This window comes from Azolla caroliniana, unplaced genomic scaffold (genome assembly GCF_043228905.1).
Source record: "Azolla caroliniana isolate FFs.n. ecotype wild unplaced genomic scaffold, voAzoCaro1.0.p SCAF_18, whole genome shotgun sequence".
Taxonomy (NCBI): Eukaryota; Viridiplantae; Streptophyta; class Polypodiopsida; order Salviniales; family Salviniaceae; genus Azolla; species Azolla caroliniana.
The window spans coordinates 17414225-17432766 of NW_028230453.1; the positions used below are offsets into that span (position 1 = coordinate 17414225).

At 41.1% G+C, this 18542-nt stretch overlaps 1 protein-coding gene across 1 annotated transcript; it reads left to right on the forward strand.

Moving 5' to 3' along the window:
- Positions 1-577: 577 nt before the first annotated feature.
- LOC147852557 (uncharacterized) lies at positions 578-18140 on the forward strand. The gene is made up of 2 exons (XM_087333924.1): positions 578-647; positions 17583-18140. Exons 1-2 carry the CDS (start codon positions 633-635, stop codon positions 18138-18140), a joined length of 573 nt encoding a protein of 190 aa, XP_087190050.1. The 5' UTR covers positions 578-632.
- Positions 18141-18542: the final 402 nt, after the last annotated feature.

Genomic DNA, 18542 nt, shown 5'->3' on the forward strand with positions numbered 1-18542 from the left:
ATTGATGGAAAAGAGTGACCTGACTGTTTGAATGATTAGTGAAATAGAACAATATTAGAATCTACATCAAGCGATGATTAATTGATTAAATGTGGATGATTAGGGGTTTTGACAAGTTCTGGTATTTGTAAATGTGGATGAATGAGATGTAAGAAAACGAGAAAGAGAATGTTCTACTAAAAAAAAGAGAAAAAAAATGGAAAATAAGAAAACGAGTGCATCCCAGCCGTTGATAAAACAAAACATTTCTAGAAAAATAAAAGGACGGCATCCAGCCCATCGGAGCCGTGCGCCGTCGGATGGACGTCAGGATCCGACAACCCACGATTGCGTACACAAAACGCGAAACTGTCTTCTGCCCTTTTTCCGACAGAAGAACAGTAGAGACAAAGCATTTCGAACACACACAGAAAGAGAAAGAAGAGAGCCTTTGAACACCATCGCCACCCCTTCATCGAGACGGCCTGAACAGCAGTTGCCTTGCAGAGTAAGGAGGAACCCACATTCTAAATATATGGAAATGACAAAATTACCTGCAGAATCGTATCAGACTTGTCAATCGTATACTAGTTAGTAGGGTAGGACATTACCTGCAGAATCGTATCTGATCAATTGTCGATCGTTCTAATAGGATGGCTCCTGCTGGCGTAGACAGAGATACCCAAATCATTCCTAATGATGAATTCGCAGGATTACTATTACATGAGACGGAAGTGGAAGACTTCCAACAGTTGGTGCTTCAATTGCTCCACCAAACAGAAGATGATGAATCAATCAGGGTTGACTCCTTGGAACTTCCCGTCACATCAACGTCCCACGACAATGTGGACATATATGCAGATGAGCTGGAGCAATTCCTGCTCCTGCACCAGGAAAATCAAGAGATACCTGAAGCTCTGACATCCGCAGGTCCATTAGGAGCTTCCAATATCAATAAATGTGTGCGAATAAAAATAGTAAACATGTTTCTGAAATGTTTATGCACGATACAGCTGCAGCGGGTTCCACAGAATCTCCCGTCACATCTGTCTGCATAATTGAAGACAGTCGTGAAGATCCACCAGCTCTGAGATCAGCAGGTGAATTAGGAAACTCCTGCTTTCCCATTCTGTTAATATATGCAGAGACCCAATACCTAAATCATTTTCTAACTTATATCATGACGTTGCAGCTGGGCAAATCAATATGGGCAAATGACTAAATCATTTTCTAACTTGTATATAGATTATGAAGCTGGAGCTGGTTCTACAGGGCCTCCTATCACATCAATTTCAGATATGTATGCAGGGGATCTGGAGGAGCAATTATTACGCCTTCTTGAGGAAGACCAAGAAATAATCGAAGGGATTCCTGAATATCCTTCCCCAGCGACATCAGCAGGTGAATTAATAGCTTCTGCTCATAACTGCAATGTCAATATAATGCATCGATAAATTGAGTACATAACTTTCTAACTTATATTAGATCGTAAAGCTGCAGCTGGTTCTATAGAGGCTCCCATCAGACCATTTGCTGACAATTATGTAGAGGAGGTAGGGCTTAATGAAGATCATGAAAGAATTGAATGGAATTTTGAATATCCTCCAGCTCAGACATCAGAAGGTGAATTTGTAGTTTCTGGGCATAAGTACAATCTCAGTCAATATGGGCAAATGACTAAATAATCTTCTAACTATTATATAGATCATGATGCTGCAGTTGGTTCTACAGAGCCACCCATCACATCATTTTCGGATATATATGCAGAGGATCTGGAGCAGCAATTACTGCTCCTACTTGATGAAGACCATGAAATAATGGAAAGGGGTCCGGAATATCCTCAGGCAGTAGCGACATCAGCAGGTGAATTAGTAGCTTCTGCTCATAACTACAATGTGAATAGGGAGTGCATTGGTAAATTGACTCCATAACCTTCTAACTTATAATAGATCGTAACGCTGCAGTTGGTTCTACAAAAGCTCCCATGAATAATGCTCAAGATGATTTTCTACTTGAAGAGCTGCAGCAGCAGACAAATGGCACAACCATGATTGAGGTGATGAAGGCAGAGTTGGCTGCGATCCTGCTAAATGCCGAAGGCGGGTTGAAGAAGAGGCTGAGCGCACCAATGACGACTACCCAATTCAAGGTGTTGGACGCCTTTTTCAAGATTGGTCTGCCTACATTACCATTATGCCCTCATTGCAAGACGAATGTCCACGTAGAATTCCGATATTTTAACAACCGAACGAAGACTCGGTTGGTTCAGCCTCGCTTCGGCTGCAAGGTGTGCTTTGCACCACCCCATTCTCCGGAGAAAGAATGGAACCAGCAAAAGCAGGAGGAGAATGTGAATAATAGGAAGAAGCTCGAGTTTACTCTTCACCAAGAGGAATTGGAAGTGCTGGTTGGTGCCTGGGGAGGGCTTCACGCGCTGGTGCAACGTTTCTGGTCGATGCCACATGTCATCGAAGTTCTGGAGGCCAACAAATTTATTCTGTGTAGCAGCCGCCGCCGCAAGTCTGAGAGTCCAACCAATTCATCGCCAAAGAGGAAGAGGAGATCGTGGGAGTCGAAGCAGGTCAATGATGGTGGTAGTACTGCTGAGAACATGATTGATCATCAGATGCCTCCTATTAGAGATCATCATGATGAGGATATGTTGTGGATGGAATCTTTTAATTCCATCATCGCAGCAGAGAGGCTAGGTAGTAGTTCTGCTGCCTATAGCCCTAGAAATACTAATCCTAACAATAATGATAGTGATTGGTATCATGATTACTATATGAGTTGCAGCAACCTGAACAATAACAACATTGCTGCTTTCACTTGGTAACTATCTTCTCAACTACATTAATATAATTACCAAGTTTGCTCACAAAGGGGTTGATCTGCTGATGATGTTTGATATCGTTAAATGTTTGATGTTATATATAGATAAAGGTTTGACCTGCTTACTTTTACAATGATCAGTCATTAATTCTTTTCTTATATTTATTTTACGGCTACTTGATTGCAGTACATATATACATGATATGATGTGTTCCTTGCAATTCTTTGTTTCTTAATCGCATCCATTACTTCTGTTAAACTCTTCTTTTCATAACTGATTATCAACTGCATCTTCTTCTTCCAGAAATACGGGTTAGGTTTTTGTTAATTCATTAAAGAAGGCATTTCAGCTAAATATATATGTATAACACATTCTATTTGCTCTTGCTCCTGGAAATCTTCAGTTCAGTATAACCCCCCCACAGGTCAAACGACAGACTGAAATGTACAATAATTTTAAACTTTGAAATTTTCAATGCTTGCAGGAGGATGCAAGGTGTGGTAATGTCTTTACTGTTGATATACAATATGGTAGCCATGGAATTATACAATTACCCTGTATTGTTAAAGATACAATATGGTAACCTTGCAGTCATAGCATCTGGTGACTCTGGAATATGGAACCACCTCATAACATCTAGCCGTGATTGTTTCACATCCAATATGTCTGTTCAAGCTGCAAATACCATACCGCGTATAGTATCCAATATGCTCTGTGTTGTATCTTGAACTTCGCAACCACCATCATATAATTGAGGGAGAGTGGCTGAGCAAATCCATGAGTCCTGCAGAGATCATGGATGGGGTTGCTGGCCGTGTCAACCATGCCATCTCTACACTTGAAATGCTGATGTTGATTCTTATTATTTCAACATCTGGACCAAGCCAGGTGGTGCCCATACAGTATGTGGCTCAAAAGTCTGCCTGATATCATTTCCTTTGCAATGCAGACAGAGCTCACAAGAATAGGTCTGTCATAGAAAGAAGAGAAGTGGAGCCACATGAGGAGAAGAAGTAGTAACAGCAGAAGTAGGGGAAAGAAAGAAAAAGTATGCAGGAAAGAAAGAAGAAGTATGCAAGATTTGGACTGATGATGATGATGATGATGATGGTATGAAATCTGCAGCTGTTTTGATCTGGGGCAGCTCCAACAAGAACCATAGAATCCTTCCTTGCTGTTGTGACCTGTGTAGCAACTCCAGCTGAGAATAATTAATTCTAACTGTAAATAAATTAGTTATATGGGCAGCAAGAAGGAGGTGCTGATTGCAGCAAGAAGCAATGTATATGATTTTGGAAATCGTAATTTTTAGATTTTCCCTAAGATGGTCTTGTTTTGCTGAAGCCCAAATATCATGGAAGGATATGTATACATATTTGCATGACTCCCTAGAATAAAGTAGGACATTTGGCCTTAGGATTGATGCAACCAGGGACGTGTTCTCAGAAGATATAGCTCCAACAATCATTTGTGATCACGTCCATTATGACCGCAAGACATGTAGAATTTGCATTTTATCTTATTTGCGTGAATAAATTACAATCTCATAATCATGTTTATCAATAAGGTCATTTGGGTGTGATTTTGAAGAGTGATTTCAACGCAATGGATTAAAGATATCGGAGACTTGAATTGAGTGGAAACAAAATCAACATCATGTGGGAAGCATTTAAGGTTTACCATAACGTATATTGTGTGGTTAGTGCATATATGGAGCCAACATCTACCATTGATGGATGTTGACATATTGACCCTTTGAGCCCTTATTGAGGAGGGCAAAGCCCATAGTAAGGGGATTTATTGTTGATTTGTGGATTTCTAAAAAAACCTTGACAATGAGACATGCTCGCAGCTCATGCAACAATTAGATGCCCTCAACATCCTTATAAATATGCAATGGGGAATCTATCATTGCATGACTATGGTATCAGAAACAGAGCGGTCTCATGGTGGTCAGATGATGTGGGTAGCACAATTGAAGTAAAACAAGGATACCGTTTGTTACCTACTCTCTTTGGTCTTTATATAGATGAGGTGTCACATTACATAGAGAGATTGAACAATCCAAGAGCATGGCTAGCATATATATCCATACAAATATTACTATATGTTGATGATATTGTGTCGATGGATAGATTGATAGCATGTATATCCATATAAATATCTGTTGGGGATATTATGTTGTTGACACCCCCGAAAAGACTACAAAGGTATCGAAATGCCTTAAAAGTATTTTGTATGGATAAAGATATCTAAATAAAACTAAAGTGATGGTATTTAATGCAACACGAGCATGAGGAACAAGATCAACCCCATAATTCTTCGTGGGTGAGGAAAAGGTAGCATACGCACAATCCTCCAAGCACCAAAGAATCCTTCTTGGAAGAGGAAAAGGTGGATCTCCGGACCTGAGTTCTAACGATGAGGTCAGCGAGGCTAAAATGCCTCCGGATGACAATGAAATCAAGACCCTCGACGAGAGTCCGATTTCATTTAGGCTAAGTGGACCGAACGAGCGACTGGGTTGGTTTGACCAGTCCAAAGAAGAGTCGGCGAGTAGTGGAGACTCAGCCGTGCATTCCCTGCGCAGGAAGCCAAGGAGACGGTTTACGCGAAAGGAAAAAGGGAAGAAGAAGATGCTGGAGTACGGCACGGATAAGGGCAAGTCGGATCGACACAAATCCGACTACGAGAAGAGAGATGACGGACCTTCGAGAGCGAAGTCCACGTCAGCCAAGAAAGCCTCAACATCGGCTAATGAGCAATTACGTCGATCTACCCGCCAGAAGAACCTTGTTGTGCGGTTCGAATACAACGAGTACATGGCGCATCACTATGCATACATGACACATGTAGCGGAAGTGGGTGAGCCGGAGAGCTACGCAGAAGCGGCGAAGGACACAAATTGGCATGCCGCAATGGAGGAAGAGATGCGCGCATTGGCGAAGAATGAAACCTAGGACCTAGTAGACGCACCGAAGGGTGTGAAGCCGATCGGATGTAGGTGGGTGTACAAGGTCAAGTACAACACTAACGGCTCGATCAACTGATACAAGGCCCGGTTAGTAGCGAAAGGCTATGCGCAGCAATACGGCATCAACTACGATGAGATGTTTGCGCCAGTCGCAAAGATGACGACCGTCCGTGTTTTGCTTGAGGTAGCTACGGCGAAGGGGTGGCACTTACATCAGATGGATGTCAAGAATGCGTTCCTGTAAGGCGAGCTTGAGGAACAGGTGTACATGGTACAACCCCCCGGATTTCACTTCGAAATGAACACCTTGGCGGTCTACCGGTTGAAGAAGAACCTTTACGAACTAAAGCAAGCCCCACGTGCTTGGAACAGGAAAATCACTCAGCGATTGCGTCGGATGGGATTTGCAACGTCCAAATCGAACTCTTCCCTGTTCATTCGGCAAGGTTGACTCGGGCCGGTTAGTATTTTACTTTATGTTGATGACTTGGTCATCACCGGCGCCGACCTAGGTGAAATTGACCGTGTAAAGCTCCAGCTTGCGGCATCGCTGGACATGAAGGACCTGGGGGACCTTCACTACTTCCTCGGGATCGAAGTGATCCGTACCCCCAAAGGCATATTGATCAACCAACGACATTACGTGTTGGGTATGCTCTTCAAGTTTGGGATGGCAGATTGTAAGTCAGTCTCGACTCCTCTAGATAGAACCGTCAAGCTTCGCCCCGACTTTGGAAAGGTTTGCGACCCAACGAGGTTCCTACAGATTGTCGGAAGCCTCATCTACTTGACTATCACTCGACCAGACCTCAGTTAGTCGGTCGGTGTGATTAGTCAGTTCATGGTGCGGAAAACTGAGGAGCCCCTACAGTGCGCACAACGCATACTCTGGTACGTCAGTGGCACAAAGGACGAGGGCCTACTATATCGGACCGATATTGCCGCGCAGTTAGTCAGTTACACCGATGTTGATTGGGCCGGAAACGCCGGCGATTGGCGATCCACATCCGGATTCGCGTTCTCTCTTGGGAGTGCTGCGATCGCGTGGAGTAGCAAGAAGCAGCCGACAGTTGCATTGTTGAGCACCAAAGCCGAGTATAGAGGAGCCGTTGTCGCAACATGCGAAGCCATCTGGCTGAAACGGCTACTTAAGGATTTGCGGATGGAGGTGTCCGATCCGACGACGATCTATTGCGACAACCTCAGCAACATCCAATTAGCGAAGAACCCTATCTTCCACGCCCAGACTAAGCACATTGAGGTGCACTACCACTTTGTCCACGAGCGTGGCCTCTCTGGTGAAGTCGAACTTCAGTATGTTCCAATGGCTTGGCAGACTGCCGACATTTTCACCAAGCCTCTTGGTCTTGACAAGTTGTGGCAATTCTCAGGTGCATTTGGGTTGTGACACCTTGATGTGCTGAACTTGAGGGGGAGAGAAGTCCCGGAAGACCACATAAGGGAGCAGGAAAGGAGCAGAAGAGACCATGACGCCGAGTCGGATGACGAATTCGATTTCGGGTCGGTTGAAGAAGCCGAGGGCGGATCCACGAAAGAGTTCAAAAGCGGACGTGAGGGCAGCAGTCGAATGAAAGAGCCGAAGCCAACCAAGCATGGGGGAGATGAAGCTAACTCGAATGAGAGCGAAGACCGATCAGAGGAAGCCGATTCGGTTCGGAGACGCCGAATCAACCGAGGGCCAAGCGTAAGAAAGGGCAACCGAAGAGGCGCCAACACCGCGACAACAAGGGAGCTGAGAAGTGCTTGAGGGGGAGTGTTGCAATACAAGCTCAACATTGGCCGGATCGGCTGTGCAAGCTAAGAACCGGATCGGTTGGGACCGATCAGTTAGGCCAAACCGGGTGCACAAACTGGTGCGCAACAAGAAGTCGGAGCGATGCGTAAACCGCGAGGCCGTTGGAAAGATATTACGCGTAGGAATATATTTTGGAAGTTAGTGTGAAGCTCATTTATGAGCATTGAAGTACGCGTCAATACTTCTGTTAGTCCATATGGACTTGTATAAAAGTGCTCATTGAGCACATTCTATGTACAAACTGAGTATTATTTTTTGAACAAATTGTGTGTGTGTGTCCAAGCTCTCCATTAAACCTGTGTTTTCCTACGTTCTGCTTCTGTTGCTTCCGCATGTTGTTCTTTTCACAAAATTAAACAAGGGAAAGACAACTTAGTAGAGATCAAGATCGAGAATTGAACAATACACCGAGAGAGAGAGAGAGACTCAAAGAAGTAGACAATGTCACTGTATTATTCCTAAAGTTACTACAAAATGACAGCACTCACATCATCATCATGACTTGAGGAATGTGTTTCTTTTGTTTGATGGAATTGGAACATAGTATGTGTTTCCTTTGTTCCATTTGAATTGGTGTGTAGGGTGGGATTGAGTTTGTAGGGTGCCATTGGAGGCCAATTGTGATATTTTGCTACTGTACATACATTAAGAATGTTGTATAATATTTAGCTCCTGAGAAGGGTTCTATACTTTAGTAAAGTTAGTTACGGAAAGGGGATGAGAGAAATATTGTTGTATTTCCTATTTTTCTGAACAGAACTGACGAAGGAAATAGAATGTCAATTTGCTAACCTAGGCTTCTGAACATACAATGTAGGGCCATCACAATTATCCTCAATGCTTTGTTCCTGTTTTTATTATTATGAATTATGAACAATTTGTAAGTTGGAGTTTGCCATTGCATGCAACAATACAAAGGTGTTAGATTAGAACACAGAATGACCAACCATGAATGGGTACTAATTCGTAACCATGCAGGAAAAATGTGGTATTTAACTCACACATTGGTAGACAATGGTGGAAGCCACAATAAATTTGCATTGGAGACATGACCACGATTTTCCTGTGGTAAAAATACATTTCAAGCACAACATGCACAATAACTTCCAATGGCGTCGAGTCGTACCTAGTGCTGGCGCGCTCGCTACAAGAGTTGACCCACCACAAGACAGAGTCTCGACGTAGTGAACAAGATGATGAAATGAGGGTAGCTATGCCTCTTATTTATAGCGATACCCAAGGCCCCCAAGCAAGTTCACACTTGGCCTAATGGGTTGTCTCAATCCCGAGGATTAAAAGTAATCCTCCCCTTCTTTACGCTCTCGTTTAACCCTCACACTTATCCACATGTATAGAATGCATAGTCTAAGTGACATATTGTATCTAGGATGAAGATTTTAATGGAAGATTGGATCAATGCAACTGAATTGAATAAATTAATATGCTAACATGATCCCATTCCTTCTTATTGATAGCCCAATGTGATCTACCATACGTGCATTCGCATTCGAGAATGATTCAATGAAACGTGTATGGTAAATCATTTCAAAGTTGGGAAAAAAATAAAGATTGGAATTTCAAAAAAATAACTATGGTCTATCTTATATATTGATTGAATAAAAAATTGAAAGTTCAAAACTTAGGAATTACTTAACTACTAAACATTAGAAAGCACAAACATAAAAATCAAATAATTCAAAGACATAATTGTATTGATGATGAGCTCATCTTGCAATTATCGATTTTCTCATCTTGCAACTAGTGAAGGTATCAATTTCTTCACTTTAGAACTTTACAAAAAAATGAGTATGAACTATAGAGATTGAATAAAAAGATGTCATTATACATTATAATCAAATGTTCAAAAACTCATAAAACGTATAAGAAAACATGAGGCTAACATAAAAATTTATTATGACATCACACTAAAGAGAGAGAGATAGGGAGAAAATTGGAATTCGAACCCAAGACATACATAAGTGATAGTAGCACAACAACTTACCACTAGGGTGAGCTCATCATCAATAACACAAAAGGATAAATAAGAAAAAACAAGAAACACCTAAATTTCCCGTTTCAAACGTTTGTATGCTTGCATGAACACGTTTATTACTTTATATGGATCTAACCATCTCTCAAAACAAACTTGGAGAAGGTAACAATGTGTGAATTTACTAATATGTTAGGCCATGGCCATATTGCCATCCGTCGACTTTCCTTTATGTCCACGAATGTGAAACTCGCGACATGTCCATGATATCTAATGCATGTCCATGATATGTATCTCATGCATGGCATGCAATCCCATCATCTCATTAATATTTACACAAACAAAAAATATTTCAAATGATTCCACTTCATTTATGTATTTCATGTATTTATTCATTTAATGGCTTGAACGTACGAAAAGTCTGCGAAAGAAGTAGCAACAGAATACGAAGAAGAAGTAGCTCATTATCTAGTTCCTGCTTTTCTCCATCTCCATCCCCACTGATCCTCCAAATCATGATAATAGAGATGTTGTCACAAATGGATTAGCAAGTACATACCCTTAGTATCTTTAGCTATAAATACTTTAATGTTGGTGCTTGCATACTTGATTGACTAACGCCTCTAGTATGCCACTTCTTTCAAAATACGAGAGAATGCTCCTAATTTAGGAGTTGAGAAGTATTCTAGGTTTTTGTTAACCACTAGGAAATAATTTTGGAAAGTCATACGATTCTCGTCTTAGGTGGAATTTTCATGTATTCCCTCATCCTGCTCTCTTGCACTTTCTTGCATCGCTTGAACACACCTCCACAGAAGCTTTCTCTATTCCTCCTACTTCATCTTTCTTGCTTATATTGGTGTGTGTGCTAATGCATTTATCATCGTGGAAGAATACTAGGAACAAGGACAAAAGTGAAGGGATTTAATGTCAATCACATATTTTAACGTGTTGGAAGTAAGCTTAAGCTTTCTCTATTCCTCCTACTTCATCTTTCTTGCTTATATTGGTGTGTGTGCTAATGCATTGATCATCTTGGAAGAATACTAGGAACAAGGACAAAAGTGAAGGGATTTAATGTCAATTACATATTTAAACGTGTTGAAAGTAAGCTCAAACTTGGAGTATGGAAATATTGCCATAAGACTAGACCAATCAAAGTTTGGATTAAGTAATCACACCTTGAGTGATTGGTTTGTATATTTTCTTGCATACGATTCGAGGGAGATAGGGTCGAGGGGACATATAGTAAGTACTTCATGGATTGACAGTCCCAAACACCAAACATGATGGGCATGATGACTGCATGAATAATCAAGTTGCATATCTCGTCTAGGATGCAAGATGACTCACTCTATAGGTAAAATGATAACAGGAACCTAGTCCTCCTTAAAGCCCTCCCGACCAAATGAAATCTCAAAACACATCGCCCACACAGACACACACACACACACACACACACAAGCAAATGTCCTCGAAACTCATGCTTTTGCTCATGTCTCCTCATGCATATTGATATAATAAACCATCTCATGCATGCATGCATGACCATGATGACCCATCTATGCATGGGGGTAGATTGTAGGTACATCATGATTCATCATCCCTAGTTAATACATACATACATACATGCATGCATAACATATGTACAAAAGCAAAAGCAAATAACAGTTTCGAATGAATGATTCCTCTATCTCTCTCTCTCATTCACATTCAATGAAATGCTTTGCCGCCCTTCATTCATTTCTAATTCTTCTTCAAACCCATGAATGATGAAATGCCTGCAAAATATGCTACCTGCCATAGCCCGTACCCCCCTAGAAGAAGATGTCATTTCTCTCTCTATCTCAGTCTCTCAGAGAACATACCATCGCATTCTCTGTCACCGAAGATGATCAAATCCAAGCATTGAAGTGTACATGACAGCCACACCAAGTGGAGGTCGACTAACTCCTTTGTTGGCTAAAGAATCTGCAGTTAGTAACAGTCATTATATGCATGTATCCATTCTTCCTAGTCGTATCAATAAAAGGTCTTGAGAGAGACCCTCAGAAGATCATTTGAACAATTGCCCACTGCTGAGCCCGCCATTGCCATGATCATCATCTCCCCACAATTTGTGACCATATTGCCCATTCATCGGCCACACACATGCACATTTATAATGTACGCAAGGATTCCTTTATAATGTCACTGAAACTCATGCCTCCTCATGCATATTGATATAAATTTATAATATAAACCAGCTCATGCCATGCATGCATGACCATGATGACCCATGCCATGCATGGGGGGTGGATGGTAAGTACATATATCATCCATCCCATCATCTCTACTTAATGCATACAAACATATGTACATACATGCAATTAATACATACGTACATATCTACAAAATCAAAAGCAAATTATAGTCTCGAATGAATGAATGATTCCTCTCTCTCTCTCTCTCTCTCTCTCTCTCTCTCTCTCATTCACATTCAATGAAATGCTTTGCCGCCCTTCATTCATATCTGATTCTTCTTCAATCCCATGAAATGCCTGCTGCAGCGTTCTGTCTGCCATGAAGAAGATGTCATCATCATCATCATCATCTCTCTCTGTGTGTTTCAGTGGAGGTGAGGTGGCCATTGATTGGAGCCATTCTGTGTGTGTGTGTGTTGTGTGTGTGTGTGAGAGAGAGAGAGAGAGAGAGAGAACTTAGTATTGATCGATCAAGCCAAGTGCCTTTTCTTCTTTCTTCTTCAAATGGATACAGTTGTTGATCTCCTAAACCTACCTGCAGTATGATCCTCCTCACGTCAAGAACAAATCCACGCATTAAACTGTACATGACACACACACACACACAGAGATAGACAACGTGGAGGTCTACTAACTCCTCCATCATTTACCAAGCTTCTCCTCGCGACTTGACTTACGCAGAAAACACTTTCAGTCTTATTTGCATCACAGTGCCTCCATAAGACTATTGGCTTCGGTTTCAGAGAAGAAATTAGTTTTGAGGGTACAATTGGAGGACCAAGAACTTGGTTTTTGCCTTTGCCTGAACCTGTAGAACCAGCTTTCCATCACTCGTGAACGTGAAATCTCCTGCAGCACTTTCTACTCACTTTTTTTTTCTCAATGCTCAACACTATTTCGCACGAATTCAACGGAGTGATTAAACGAACCTTCCCATTTTCTGCAGCATAAAGATGGATGTAAATATCTTCTTCTTCTACTTCTGAATGAGATTATCTCAAGCGCATCAACTCTAACAAGCTCTACTTCTCCATCTCCTGTGACAAGGTATTGTCCTTTGCACCATCTTTTGGATAAACCCCAACGGAAGCCTGAAGTCTTGATCTTTCTCGCTTTTCCATCATTGAACCTTCGATGTTTTTTTGTTCCTCTCATTTTCAGGTCCCTTTGATTATTCATCTTCTTATAACATCGCTTTTCTGCGCGTGGATAAAATACTGTAAGTAAAAAACAATTCCTTTTCCCTCCGTTCATTATCTGTACAGAAAGAAAGAGAACGAGAGGGAAATCTCCGTTCGTGTATTACTACAAGTCAAAATTTGAGTTTGGGAAGTTTCTTTGATTTATCTCTTTACATTCGGGTGATATTGTTTGTGGAGTTTTGGACAAAACGTCGTTTTGATTCATCCAATCAGAGGCATTTTAAGGATTTTCGTTTTTGGCGTTCATTGATTATTCGAGAAAAATTTCTTTTGAAAACTCTGTTTGATGTTTTCCTCATGTTATTTTGTGGAGAGTATGTTCTCATTGAAGATAAAGACACTCGCTTGAGTTTCTTTTCATATGAATTTTCTTTTGGTAATGTTCATGCTTTACTCTCAATCAAAATTTGGTCCAACCATTCCTTTGCATCGTATTGTGGAACTCCGTTTTTCTTTCATATGAAAAACTAGGGAAATTCGTGTGTTCATGCATGCCATTCTGTTTATGGATGTTCATCCGTCCAAATGGAGACATATCAAGGATTCTCGTTTTGCTATTCATTTAGTGTGAGTAAAGTCCGTTTGATTTGGTCATCTTTATCTATTTAGACTAGACATCAATCCACATCCCTTTGGTTCATCCAAATTGCACTAGTTTAATGATAAGCATATTGTGGAACTTCATGCTCCCCCCATAACATGATCTCCTTGGAGTACCATCTTATCACCTCTAATATTTAGTGTCTTTAGCTGTTAGGAGGATTTCCCTAATCTTGAACGAAATGTCATTAACCAATAATTAAAAAGGAACCAATGGTTATATTCAATCTCATAGAACGTTCAAATGATAGAGTAAAGTGGCATGTCTCTTGCATCCTGACATGGAGAAGCTCAATACTAAATGTCTCTTTCACTAATGACTTAAAGGGAGGTTGTTTACCACATGTTTGTTACTTGCTCGGTTCATCTATTTGTAATTTGTAGACAAAGTGTGCCCCTGTGAAAATGTTTTTTGGATATGGGTCCGAATGGTTGTCCCACTTGTGGTAATATGTTCCTGTATGGGACTGGGACTGAATGGTTGTTCTTTGGTTGAGTATGCTATCATTTGAACCAGCTCATGCACATTTCTAGGCATAGATGTCATGGTTTAGCAATTATATGTAATGACCAAGAATGGAAGCATTCAAGTGCATGATAGATGTCGTGTCTAGCCCATGTTGAAGTTCAAAATTAAGAGACTCAACATGTTGGTGGCAGGCCTTCAATTCTTTGTTAAAGATAATTGAGAACCAAGAAAACACTCATTTTTTGACCTATTTAAGAATGGAAGTCTTGTGTTTTCTATCCACAGAAATATAATGATCGGAAATACATAAATTACCTTATAGAGTAATGGTCCATAGTACGTAATACTCTCGAATGCGTTGGCAAACATTCTTCTTCATTCGAATGCAAATGGATGTGTATGTTATCAATAAGGAATACCTTAAAGTTTTTACCTTAAAAAACAAATTACCTTATAATAAATAAGGAATACAAAAGTTAGTTATCTACCATACTTTGAGGGTGTTTACCATACTTGAATGATTGAAACATTTTCCAATGAAGGTTTTGAATTGAGGAACCTTTTAGATATTGTCCTAGAGCATTGCATTAATATTGGGGTTGATTTTTCTGCTGAATTGCAATGATGTGCATGTCATTACAGTAAGAGTGATGCAAGATTTGGAATCATCCAGGGGTTTGGAAACCCCATGGACTGATGGGAAAGAGTGACTTGACTGAGCTGCAATGATGTCCATATGTCTTTACAGCAAGACTGATGAAAGTTTTGGAATCATTCAGGGGTTTGGAAACCCCATGGACTGATGGGAAAGAGTGACATGACTGAGCTGCAATGATGTGCATATGTCTTTACAGCAAGACTGATGCAAGATTTGGAATCATTCAGGGGTTTCGAAACCCCATGGATTGATGGGAAGGAGTGACTTGACTGAGCTGCAATGATGTGCATATGTCTTTACCGCAAGACGGATGCAAGAGTTGGAGAAATTCCTCGAGCATTGATTTTATCCGTATGCCTTCTTTTAGCCGCTAAAGCCGCGACAACACATCCAACTTTGGTGGATGACAATGCTACGGTAGTATGTGTCTTCAACTTCCACGAAATTGCATCGCCAGCAACTGTGTAAACATAACCACCTGTTGACTTGCGGTCATCCACATCTACCCCCCAATCAGAGTAACACCAACCAAATTGTTGACTGGAGGGGTTTGTCCATCCTTGCACAAGTGTGGTTGACTCAGATTGTGTGGCTGATTAAGTCAATGTATAATGGTGAATATGTTTCAAATATCGTAGTAATCGCTCGACCGCTATCCAATGCTTTGGTCTTGGATTGGCCATGAAACAAGAAACAAAACCAACGGCAAAACAAATATATGGACGTGTGCATCTTTCTACGTATCTTATACATTTATGGATTTGTTTATAAGGCACATCCTTCATTTCGGAAATTTCTCGTTCTATTTTTGGAGAATCATCATTTGAGAGTTTACAAGGAGAGGTAAGCGGAGTACTAATGGACTTATTATGGAGCATATCAAACCTTTGGAGAATGGGATTAATATAGTTTGATTGTGATAATGAGATAGTATGATTTGTTCCATTTTGAGTTACTGTAATGCCAAGAAAATGTGTCATAGTGCCTAAATTCGTGATATGAAAGGCATATGCAAGTTCCTTCTTTGCAATAGTTAGATAAGATTTAGAATTAGAGATCAAGTGCAAATCATCGACATAGACACCAATGATAACAAAAATGGATTTGACTTTTCTAATATAGATATTTGGCTCATTGTTTTGATGATGATGAGTTGGCGTGATAGCATCATCACCAATGGTCTCTCTAATTGCGTCCACATGAAAGATGGTAGTCTTGGAGCCCAAACCGCTGATGCATACATGAGGGAGGGGGTCACTAATGAGTCAAAGAGCCACCCTTTAGTCCATGGCCCTTGAAAGTGTGCTTGGTGGCATTGTCTCTCTAGAAGTGAGAGGGATGCATGTCCTCTCTTGAGTCTATCCTTCGCTGCATGTGTCATCGAAAATTTACATGAGCGGGCACTAAAAGTGACTCCGAGATAGACGTACGATCCAACCACCTCGACTGGGCTATGGGAGATAGTTAGGTGACACTTAGCTCTAACTTGGGCCGATGTGTGGAAGATAAGGACTTTCGTTTTCCCTAGATTCACTACCAATCCTCGTTGTACACAAAAGTCATCTAAGGCATTAAGGTGCCTCTGTAGGTCGTGTTCGGATTCAGAGAGCAAAACTATGTCATCCGCATAGAGCAAGATACGAACCTGCGTATCCCCAAGGACCACTCCGGTGCCTCCCTCACGAGCAATAAAATCTGTGATCTCATCAATGTAGATCCCAAAAAGCGTCGGTGATAGGGGGCAACCTTGTTTTACACCCTATACCATATAACTTAGCAAGGGTATGGCCTATCATAATGGTCCTATATGTATTTGGGTCCATGGGGTCCCCCCCTTTATGTATGGGGGCCACTATATTCATAGTCCACTGTATCCATTTTTCGTATGTTTTGCGGATGCCGTCACTTACGTGCATTAGAATTTCCATTCTTGCGCATAGGTCTTTTTCCTCATATTCTTTAAGTTCTTCTCCTTTTTCAGGTTTTGTTAATGATCCTGAAATTATGTCCCATAGTTTATTATATTTAAAGAGTAATTCTAATCTTCCCTACCATATTCGATAAATTGTGTTTGCCAGTTTGTTGATTGTAAACTTTCGCATGTTGGGTTGCGACGACGACATGGATTGTGCATTTATTGCAGAGGATTGTCTTGATTAGTGCTTGGCAAACACAAACTTGACTTTCATTATTTCTCAACTTTAGTCACTACAAATTTGCTTCCTCAGTGATCACACATTCAGTGGAAGCGATCACATGCTGCTCGGTTTTGAGACAATTAGACCAGAAAAAGAAGACAGAGAATAATTTTTTACCGGACGAAAACTAGAAAGAGAATATTCTACGGTCCAAAGAGAGAGAAAAATGAAAAATAAGAAAACGAGTGCATCGCAGCCGTTGAGAAAAAACATTTCTAGAAAAATAAAAGGACGACATCCAGCCCATCGGAACCGTGCGCCGTCGGATGGACGTGAGAACGGCGGATAGACGTGAGAATCCAACGACCCACGATTGCTTACTTACAACGCAAACTGTCTTCTGCCCATTTCCTGACAGAGAAACATCAGTTGCAAGAATTTCGAACAGTCAGAGAGAGAGAGCGCGCAAGGAGCTTTGAACACCATCGCCATCCTGCTCAACCCATTCATCGAAGCGACCTGAACAGCAGTTGCCTTGCAGGGTAAGGAGGAACCCACATTCTTAATATATGGACATGACAATTACCTGCAGAATCGTATCTGATCAATCGTATACTAGTTAGTAGGTGGGACATCACCTTCACCTGCCTCGGCTTCAATTGACAATCAATCCAACCCAGAATATGGTTGCTGCTAGCGTGGGCAGAGATACCCAAATCAGTCCTAATGATGAATTGGCAGGATTACTATTAGATGAGAAGGAGGTGGAAGACTTCCAACAGTTGGTGCTTCAATTCCTCCACCAAACAGAAGAAGATCAATCAATCAGGACTGACTCCTTGGAGCTTCCCATCACATCAACTTCCGACGACAATGTGGACTTATATGCAGACGAGCTAGAGCAATTCCTGCTCCTGCATCAGGAAAATCAAGAGATACCTGAAGCTCTGACATCCGCAGGTCCATTAGGAGCTTCCAATATCAATAAATGTGTGCGAATAAAAAATGTAAACAAGTTTCTGAATTTTTTATGGATGATAAAGCTGCAGCGGGTTGCACAGAATCTACCGTCACATCTTTCTGCAACAATTATGCAGAGGAGCTGGTCCTCATGCTTGATGAGGATCACGAAATACTTAAAGATAGTCCTGAAGATCCTCCAGCTCCCAGCTCAGCAGGTGAATTGGGAACTTCTGCTTTCCCACTCTGTTAATATATTCCATGGACTCAATACCTAAATCATTTTCTAACTTATATCATGACGCTGCAGCTGGTTATACAGCGCTTCGCATGAGACCTTTTTCTGACAATTATGCAGAGGAGCGGGATCTTGATGAAGATCGTGAAAGAATGGAATGGAATTATGAATATCCTTCAGCTTGGACATCAGCAGGTGAATTACTAGTTTCTGCACAAAAGTACAACCTCAATCAATATGCGCAAATGACTAAATAACCTTCTAACTTATATGTAGATCATGAAGCTGCAGCAGGTTCTACAGATCCTCCCATCACATCATTTTCAGATATGTATGCAGAGGATCTGGAGCAGCAATTACTGCTCCTTCTTGATGAAGATCATGAAATAATCAAAGGGAGCCCTGAATATCCTCCATCAACTACATCAGCAGGTGAATTAGT